Source organism: Strongylocentrotus purpuratus, unplaced genomic scaffold (genome assembly GCF_000002235.5).
Source record: "Strongylocentrotus purpuratus isolate Spur 01 unplaced genomic scaffold, Spur_5.0 spur5_scaffold_4, whole genome shotgun sequence".
Taxonomy (NCBI): domain Eukaryota; kingdom Metazoa; phylum Echinodermata; class Echinoidea; order Camarodonta; family Strongylocentrotidae; genus Strongylocentrotus; species Strongylocentrotus purpuratus.
This window is the reverse complement of record NW_022145610.1, coordinates 16,155,604-16,166,293: the sequence shown is the minus strand read 5'-3', so window position 1 is coordinate 16,166,293 and position 10,690 is coordinate 16,155,604. Positions and strand designations below refer to the sequence as shown.

The 10,690-nt window shown below is 38.8% G+C and overlaps 1 protein-coding gene and 1 non-coding gene across 2 annotated transcripts; one reads left to right on the top strand and one right to left on the bottom strand.

Moving 5' to 3' along the window:
- The first annotated feature begins 395 nt into the window (after nt 1-395).
- LOC115929055 (snaclec bothrojaracin subunit alpha-like) lies at nt 396-2,052 on the top strand. Its single transcript, XM_030997177.1, has 3 exons — nt 396-570; nt 1,004-1,366; nt 1,919-2,052. The coding sequence occupies exons 1-3, from the start codon at nt 396-398 to the stop codon at nt 2,050-2,052; spliced, it is 672 nt and encodes a 223-aa protein (XP_030853037.1).
- An 8,010-nt stretch (nt 2,053-10,062) lies between these two features.
- Nucleotides 10,063-10,134, bottom strand: TRNAC-GCA. Its single transcript has one exon. It is a non-coding gene; the product is annotated as a tRNA-Cys (tRNA).
- Between the last annotated feature and the right edge of the window lie 556 nt (nt 10,135-10,690).

Sequence of the window (10,690 nt, the reverse complement as noted above, 5' to 3'; positions counted from 1 at the left end):
CTCTGTCCCTCTCTCTCTCTCTCTCTCTCTCGCTATCTCTCTATCATTCTCTCTTGTCTCTCTACCTCTCTCTCTCTCTATCATTCTATATCCCTCTCCCTGCTGTGCCCATACTCCCTTCATATATCTTCCATTCATCTCTTCTTCCCATTCTCGTCTATCTGTTTCCATGTCTCTCTCTCTCTCTTTTATTTGCAGCTTGTGGATCTGATCAAAGCGAGAATGACGGGTCGTGTTATTATTTCTCAGAAATTAGTTCAAACTTCGCCTCGTCAAAAACGTTCTGCGAGAACCTTGGAATGCATCTTGTCTACATAGGATCACAGGAAGAACAACAGTTCTTGCAGAGTAGCCTGTCTGGTAATACGGAGAAGCATTGGATAGGTTTATCCCAAATGACCTGGATAGATGGCTCAAGCGTAGACTACAACAATTTCTACCACAACAAGTTCGTAGCTGTCTTTAATGATGGAGGGATCTGTTTCCGAATGCATGAGGGACAATGGTATGACGCCAGCTGTTCCGCTTCGTTTTATTTCATTTGTGAAGATGAAATAGAAGACAGTGCCGGTAAGTACAGAAAATTGAGTAGAAACTTGTTGTATTTCTGCACGTCGAGGGTCATCATTTTCTAAGATTTCTAAAAGGCAAAAACACTTTGTTTAGCAGAATAAAATCGTTCAGCTAACATATCAAAATTATTCATAATAATAAGCGCACGAGCAGTACAGTAACGGCGGAACTGTCTCTTACTGTAAAGTCAACGTTCCCATTATCTTTTGAGTGAGCGAAGCAAGCGAGTTCGACATCTTTCCATAATGGCATAATGACATTAGATTGGATTGAAGAACAATGGATCATTTCATGGCCTGAATATGAGGTGCCCAAGTTTGATAACTCGATAACCTCGGTTTGTTCAATATTCAAATCCTGTACAGAACACTATAAAATAAAATGTGTATAATTATAATATATCCCTATTCATGATTGTCTCCTCTTGCAGCTTGTTCCGTTGGTCACACTGACAATGGCGGATCCTGTTATTACTTCTCGCAAAGCAAGTCAAACTTCGGCTCGTCAAAATCATCATGTGACGACCTTGGAATGCATCTTGTCTACATCGGATCAGAGGACGAACAAGATTTTATTGTGAACAGCCTACCCGTTGAAAACGAGGATAACTGGCTTGGATTATCCAGTGTGACTTGGCTGGACGGTTCGAGTCTGACCTACTCCAACTTCGCAGACGATTCGAAGATTCTCGATGAAGGAGGATTGTGTTTCTTTATGATACCTGATATGTCATACCAATGGTTTGATCGCGATTGTAATCTAGAGAAAAATTATATCTGCGAGAAAGAAGGAGGTGAATATTATATCGATGATCCATAGCAGTTTTAATAATATCAATTGATTTAATTTGTTTTTCAAGGGTTTTTCATGTTTGTTTTTCCTTCAGTGATATACACAAAGTACTTACATTCAGCTTATCCAATGTATCCAGTCTTGCAAGTCATTGATAATAACAACATTATTTTACCGACGGATGCCAATTAAAGAAAATGTTCTGTTTCTAATCTTCATCTTTTATTTTGGGATTTGTCATCCTTTTATTACTATCTCGCTATTTAATTCAACGTCAACAGGTATCCAATCAAGTTCTGTACAGCAAACAACACCAGGCGCTGACTCTTCTCTCGAAGGTTCAACCCAAACCACACCAAATCAAATGACGTCATCCGAAACGTCCACTTCCACTGCTCAGACTGACAATATTGTTACAACGAGTGGCTCTACGCAACTTTCGTCAACAACCGATGCTGCGATCAGTGAGAGTGAGACAACAAGCAATCCAGCATCAACAACACCAACATCACATGCATCATCAACATCAACAATCGATGATGAGATCAGTGAGACAACAAGCAGTCCAGCATCAACAACACCAACATCACATGCATCATCAACATCAACAACAGGGCAAGGATCAACAGATGGGGCTTCGCTTACTTCTACGACTACACGTCGCTCCTCTCCTCAGGACAGAGGTAAATGAAATGTTTTGTTTAATGCATGGCAGTCCCGGCAGTGACCGACTGATAACCCACCGATTCTCAGGCGGTCTCCCACCGGCCAACGGCTGATTTGGGAGAAATTGCCCGGCGGCCGGTTGGTGATCGGCGGGCCATCTGCGGGTGTCTCGTAGGCCAAAATACTCTCGCTGCCTGCTCGGCAGCCGGAGGGCGAATTTTTAGCTTATTTTTGCCCAGGCACTGAGCGACGGCCGCCCGGTCACCACTTGCTTTTAGGGCATCGCTAGATCGCCGCTGAAGTTTTTAGCGCGGAGTTTAAACTAGGGCGGCGCCTGCTCACTTTTTACTCGCTTCCCAAAATACGCTCAGTGCCCGGGCGGTCGCCGCCCTGGCAACGACCTAATCGAGCGTTTGCCGTTGAGCGATTTAGGTCAAAAATCGAAGCCGCTATGCTAAAGGCTGCCGAGCTGGCGCTGCCCGGACGCCGTTCGATTTTGAACTCGCCGCCCAGTGACCGACTGATCTCCCAGCGGCGACCGAGCGACGATCGGGCGGTGACCGCTCGGCAGCCTTTGTCCTAGCGGCTTTGAAATCGCTCGACAGCGAACGCTCGATTAGGTCGTTGCCAGGGCGGCGACCGCTCGGGCACTGAGCGTATTTTGGGCGGCGAGTAAAAAGTTGGCAAGCGCCGCCCGAATTTTAACTCCGTGCTAAAAAATTCAGCGGCGACCTAGCGATACCCTAAAAATAAGCGTTGCCCGGGTGGCCGTCGCTCGGTGCCTGGGCAAAAATTGGCTAAAAACTTTGGGGGTTGTGACCATAGCTTGTAACCCTTTAACCCGTTCACGTTACACTTGATTACAGGGGTAAACCAAGCATTGTGATGTCGATGATTAGAATTTAGATGGTAATATAAGTAGGCAAATGATATTAGTATATTGTAAATGAAGGACATTTGTTTGAAGGAAAACGGCAAGGATCTCGACGGAATAATTGTGATTCGTGTCCTATTTTTCTCTCTTTATCTTTGATTTTTTTCATTGATTGTTAAAACTGTAAGAGTCATCTTTCATTTTGCATATTTTCGGGGACCTGTAAGCTGACCTAACTCATATTTGTGATTTTATCTTTAATTTTATAACCTTTGAAACAGTTCACACGAGCTCTAAAAACTTCCGATTACTGGCCAGCAATGTCGCCCTCATCGATGCCTATGTTCTGTCATCATACACAGTTTCGTCTATCATCAAATGCAGTCGCTTGTGTTTTGCTGATGTCCGTTGCTCGTGTTATACTTTCATAGCCTGCGAAGGTTCGTGCTTACTCGGCAAGGAATGTCTGGCGACGTCTACATACGCTTTTGAAATACGACCCGGAGCTAAATTCTATTCGGCACTTCTTGAAGATCAGGAGTAGAAAACACAAAGCTATAAATAAAGGCGCAACTAGACCACTTTGAAACTGGCGGTGGGGGTGACAAAATTACCGACTAGCCGGCTTTAGCAATCATTTTTAAATAACCCCAAAACAAACAAAAAACAAAAAAAACAAGCAGAGAAACAAAAAAAATAAAAGAACTAAATAACCAAACAAAGAAAGAAAAAAAAAGGGCACAGATATTTAAAATGTTGCAGACGGATCGAGTTACAAAAATACTGGTAATCAGATAATCCAATTTGCGGACAACAAGGCAGACAAAGATTTCAGAAAAGCAAGTAAAATGTATACATGTATATATTTTTTATTGCAAGATGCCGACATTTAGGGCTATAAATTTTCCAAATTTCTCAACATAATTTTTTAGATGCGTGTATGCGTGTGTGTGTGTGTGTGTGTGGGGGGGGTGTTATCCCTAATATAGTAACACCCCTTGCCTATGAAGCCATTTAATGGCCATGTAAAGTGATGAATGATAGAGCGAATGAGTTATAGCTTGTACATATTTCACTCCTGGATACTCTGCAAAGACGTTACTTGTAATCCACTTTGTAAATATTCAGTCAGGATTATTAAGGAATAGTTAATAATAATAATAATAATAATAGCTTAATAGTCCACTCCAAATTTTATTAAAGTTCTGTTTTCAGACCGCAAATGCCTTCAAAGTGCATCGTTATTGCTCTTATTCTTATCTATGACATTTTTAGTGCCCCTTTAGAACCTGAAGGTAATTTTAGACCCCAACATGTGTGAAATTTAGCCAATACGATCATACTAATTCAGCCCCACCTTCAAATTATCTAATATTTGTGGTGGTACATAAATATTAAAAATCGTTATATTTATGGATATTTCAGCCGTCTCTGAACCGATTTTGATCAAACAAAGATGATTTTGTCAAACAAATTGTATGTTCTTTCAAACTTAACACTCATTTATTTATTATCTCACACAAAAAAAATTGTGTAGCTCTCTACAACAGAACTCAACTATCCCTTTAAATTGGCATTGATTGACCAAAGTTTATTCAATTCCTGGCAAAAAATTAGAAGAAAATTCACTAATCTTTTTTTTTATTGATACCAGTATAGGTGATTTATTGTTAGCACCGGGTAACTGCAAGTCGAATCAAAGAATTGTACGAGTGTGTGTGTATGTGTGTGTCGGGGGGGGGGGGGCTCATTAGAAATGTATACGACTGTAAATGAGTTTGAAAAAATGTGAACATTCTGCATGTCTGCTTGCGGTGATTTAAAAAAAATTGTACAAGCCTCATATCTTTATGCTATTGTTTATGAAATCAATTCTCTTGTAGAAAATGTAATCTGTTTTCGGATGTGGTTAGTTTTTCAATATCATCATAATATGCGTTAGTGTTTGTGTGTTACATGGCTGCTTACACAGCATGTGTGTAAACAGCAACTGGCTGATGTACCTCCGTGAAGAAGTAAAATTGTATATTTAAAAAAATTTCACGTTTCTCAACAGAAAATTTTAGATGTGTGCGCAAATACGTTTTTAATTCACTTTGTAAATAATCAGAGAGGATTAAATTGGCACTGATTGACAAAATGTATTCAAATCGTGGCAAAAAAGTAGAAGATAATTCACTACTCTTTTTTTATTGATACCAGTCTAGGTGATTTCTTGCTAGCATCGGGTGACTGCCAGTCGAATCATAGAATTGTACGAGTGTGTGTGGGGGGGGGGGGAGGGGTCATTAGAAATGTAAGATGTCGTTAGTTTGTCAATATCATCATAGTATGTGTTAGTGTATGTGTGTTACACCTGGCGCGGATCCACAATGGGGGCCCGACGGGCCCGGCCCCCTCCCCCTAGCCCCCAAAACAGGTAAAACATAAAAATTGGTACGTAAATTAACTTTTTTTTAACAAAAAACTTAAGCCCCCCCCCCCCCCCTTGGCAAATTTATAATAATGTCGCCGATTGTTTTTTTTAAGTCCTCTTACCCCCCGGCTAGCTGATTCGCTGCTAAATATTTTCTCGCGTAATGGACAAAGAAATGCTCTTACCCCCCCCCCCCCCCCCCGCTTATTTGTTGGCTGGCTGAGTCGCCGTTAAATATATTCTCACGAAATGACCCCCCCCCCCCCCCTCTTGTGGCCGACTGGATCCGCCCCTGGCTAACATGGTCATTTTGTAAAACCGCAACTGGCTGATGTACCCTCCGTGAAGAAGTAAGATGATATATTTTAAAAACCTGAACTGTAACGATAAATTTATCTCAGCTATGGTCCTGAGTTCTACGCGTAATTATTGTCAGTTCAATTACTATATTTTATAACATTCTGAGAAAATATAGCTTAATATAGGCTACAGCTGGAAAAGGAAGTGAAGAAACATATTCAGAGTGTATGTATGAAATTCAAAACAATCAATGGAAAAGGGTAAATCACACAGTTTAGGACTACAAATTATACACTTATAATTTTGTATCACAGGAAATTAATTTGTATGATTTAAACAATATTGATATCACCCTCTCTTTACACGATGTGTTTGTAAATTTCTCCCAACACCTTCATGTTTAATATGAATAGGCCTAGTTAATAAATATATTCTTTCATGTTTACATCCTATAACATCAATTTCTGCAGCAACTCTTTATCTTCAACTGACAAAATTTGTGTTTTCACAACACAATACTCAACATTTTCTAATATACACAATTTTACATGACCGCATGTAAGCAGCAATGTTTATGTCATATTGTGCAATACATGCCTATCCATCAATAAATGTCTTAAACATGAATAAAACAGAGCCTATACCAATACTTAAAGTTTTCAATGTTTTATTGTTCCAAATTTTACAAATAATATAGACATACATATAGAATTAAAAAATATATAATACATACAGTATAAATGAGCACGTTTCAATGATTTTCAATTCATATAATAGATTAAGTAGAATGTGAGAACCTATTAAAAAGAAGTACTTGTATATTATAGGTTCCTGGAAAAAAATAGGTATTGTAGAAGAAAAAACCGTAGTAGTAGAGAAGGACGTAATTTAGATGGAGCATTCAAAACACAATGGAATGAGGAAATTTGTATACCAAATAATGCATTACCACCAATATCCAAAGTCACCCGGTTAAAATGCGTAGTCAAAATACCTGATCATTGTCATACGTGTAGATAAATTTCTGAATTAATACAATTGGCTGTTTTGTTATTTGTGAACAATGGGTGCGGTGCACATTCCTGTAACCATAAGGGTTTTATTTCACACTCCAAAATTTGAAAATATGCAATTGTGATATATTTTGATATTGGGTGCATGAAGAAAATGAAAGTTTGGTGTATAGAGATCTTTAATATCAACATCCCCTGGTATTTCCCAGAGGAAATTCGTACACAAGAAAAGTCGTAGCCCATTAAGCAAAATAATGATTAAGATTAAGTCTATTTTACTTTTAAAGGGATAGTTGAGTTCTGTTTTCAGACCGCAAAGGCCTATAAAATGTATGTTTATTGCTCTTATTCTTATCTATGACATTCCTAGTGCCCTTTGGGCCCTAAAAATGCTATGAAGGTAATTTTCGACCACAAAATGTGTAAAATTTAGCCAATACGATCATACCATTTCAGCTCCACTTTCAACAAATATGGTGACCGTTAATTAATTAAATAATTAATAATAACATTACATATTTTCTCATGTGCCCCTTTTCCTTTATAATAACTGCTCCTATTCCTAATGATAAGTTCCCCATTAAAATAAAAGAGCCCCTTCCCCTTTTCATAAGTGCCCCTTCTCTGGTAAATGACCCTTTTCAGCTACGAAAAGTAACTTCTTTTCACTTGAGATAAGTGTCCCCTTAACCGCCGATAAATGCCCTTTTAAAATTTGATCGGTGCCCATTTTCTTTCAACTAATGCACATTTTCCTTTATTGTAAGCGCCCATTTGCATTCACATGAGTGCCCCTTTTCATTCACATGAGTGCCCCTTTTCATATTTGGTCATTGCCCCTTTTTAGGTGCGATAAGTGCCTCTTTTCAACTCTGATAATTTCCCTCTTAACAATGATACGTACACCTTTTCCTTTTCTAATAAGGGACCTATCCCCTTTTCATAAATGCCCCTTTTCACCTCCTATAAATCTGATGGGGGCCCCTTTTCTTCGACAAATACGCATTTCTTATTCTCATGACTGACTTTTTTCATCCCTGGTGAGTGCCTCTTTTTGAGGGTGTAATAATTAAGTGCCCCATTTTCACCTCTGATAATTACTATTTGTACTTTGACACATGCTCCTTTTCTTTTCTTAAAAGTATCCCCTTTTCCTCTCATCATTAAAGGCGCCCCAAATTTCAAGCGACTAGGATCAATTTCTCCCAAAGCTCGCTCGCTACGCTCGCACGAATCTATAGATGATTACTTATGTTATTTATCAAAGGTCTTTTTCCTCTTTATACTGTAATTTTTCGCACTGCGATCTCACAAATATTGAATTGTTTCCTTGCTCGCTTCGCTCGATCGCAAATATTGTTTTCGGACCATCACACCCAACTGCAAAGCAATATCTTGTATGGTGTATAAAGTGAAACAAATACTGAAATCATCCGTGATAATGTAATCACAATGTAGGAGTAAATACCAATGTCTAAAAGGTTGTATATTTTCGCTTTGATATTTCCCTTTGTAGGTGCCCTTTTTATCCAGAAAGTGCCCTTTTTCTTGGTGCCCCCCCCCCACTTCGAAGTAGCTCGGCTGCCCCTGAAACCATGTTAGTTTTGTTATGATATATTTTATTGAAAATGATTACATCAGAGGCTGTTAAAGTTGTGCATGTTTAAAAAGACGTTTGCTTGACAACTGTAAACAAAAATACTGATATCATTCGATATGTGTGATAAGAATGTTTACAATCAAGCTATACAGAGCATCGCTGTTGCAATCCTCACTGAAACAAAAATATTATACCTGTATTCCTGTAATGAATCTGAATATCTCGATTTCTAATAGCACTCAAAACCTGGACGGAAACATCAATATTTATTTCTCTCTTCTGTTCCATCAGAAAACTCAAAGGAATAACTTGATATTTCCCCATCCCCCCCCCCCCCCCCCCCCTCAAGCCTACTAAATATACAGTGGGCTAAATCAACTCAATTGAACAAATCTGGAAAAAGAAGCTTGAAATGATAATGTGTTGTGGTTGAATTTCAAGGCCAAAATTAGAGTCTTAACATGCACACACACACAGTTTCATCATCAAATAAACAGGAGAATCCCTACGAAGTGCATCAAGCAGTGTTCGCCGTGATGCGCCCATCTCCCCTAATCAATGGCTCTGATCATTAGCTTACAAGGGCGCCCTCAGATGACAGCAATAAATGAAGTTTCAAAATTAGCATTATGAGTATTACGCAAGTTTTTTTATGACCACAAGTCATGTACACGAGGTAGAGAGAGAGAGAGAGAGACAGAGAACAGAAAATGAACTTGATATTGTGCATCAGATCATGGATCTATTACGGATGGAAATTCAACGTGATTCTTTCTTTGATCCAATGATAGTCACCGCCTTCTGATTATGTGCATCCTAATGAGAACATTCAGCTGTTTTAACAATAACGACTGCGTAAGCATTTTCGGTCATTGACAAAGGAGCAGTTTCCCTCTTTGGGATTTTGTTTGGATGGTGTGCTCTGTAAGAGTGTGTCTTAAATAAAAACATCCCAAAGGGGGAGCAGCAAAGCAGACGATTTTGGCGATATGAAATGTATTATTACTAATTTTCACCCATGATCTTTATAGGCCCTGTGCGTTGTATCTCTGGAATATTATGAGGAAATATGAGCAAACAGGATTTTAAATCACAACCAATCCAACTATAAACTCTATCTAGTATATTAACATGTTTTTCAAAATAAAATACAGTACACGGAACAACAATTTCCGATTATAAGCCAGAACTGCACATCGATTTTTCATGATTTAGGCGAGTAATTATCTTCTGCGCATGTAGATTAACATGTGTAAAATCACTATCTTGATTCTGTCCCGGCCTTTTGGTGGTGACCATGATGAGATCAAAGTGAAGAAACATGTATGGAATGTTATTGAGACGACATTGACGGAGACAATCACAATGAATTCGTTATTAAAAATATGAGAATCTCGACCAAGCAATAGTATTAACAAACAGATTTTTTTTTTTTTTTTCGTTCTTGTTATAAAAAGCAGATCCTTCTGTTGACAAAAAGTTGTTGTTAACAACTTGCTTAGATAAGCGGGCACATGTCCCCGGTTGCAAAACTAGAAGAAAAGATAGAACAAAGATAGAGGGGATAGAGAGAGGGAGGGAGAGAGGGAGAGAGGGAGGGAGGGAGGGAGAGAGGGAGGGAGGGAGAGAGAGAGACAGACAGACAGACCGACAAACAACAGACAGAGACAGACAGCGACAGGTCGTGTCTTCACCAAAGAATATGCTTCGTATAACATGACTGTGCAATACTTCCAAAAAGAAAGCAAAGTATGTGTTCCTTTGAAGAAACGATGATACACATATCAACACAAGGGGTAACTATTTTAATTTTTAAAAATATGGAGGGGGCATGCACCCGGATTTGAACCAAAGACCTCTCGATCTGCAGTCGAATGCTCTACCACTGAGCTATACCCCCACACGTAACATCCCACTCAGAATTCTGATAGTTTGAAAGTGGCTTTAGCATAATTATAAAGAACGAGCAATAATGAATAAATGAAATACTTTGTGAATTAAGTTTGCAATTTCAAGACTCAGAACGAGACATCCTTATAAAGATAGAAAGACAAAGGGACATAAAGAAAAAATAGAGAGAAAGGGAGAGAGAGTAATTCAAGGCTTAAGCATACATCGCTCCAAATTGAATTTACTTATTGACGTGAATTCCACTTTCGAAGTGTTCCGGGTAAAACGAAATAGGAGAAATCACAAACCAAAACAAATGTAAATGAACTCTGAAATCGAAACGAAATGTCAAGTCCATCGCTATAAGCCAGTTCAGTAATAGTATCTGAACATAAGATACTCCTATGAAGACGAATGTAGGGTAAGTGTTCATGAAAGTTATGCAATCATTATTCATCTATGCTCCGACGGTACATTCTATGATACACAGGTGGAAGTATTATTTCCAATGGGGCAAACAAAGATATTCATAAAGTGCCTTCATCACAGTCTTTTGGCAGTTATTA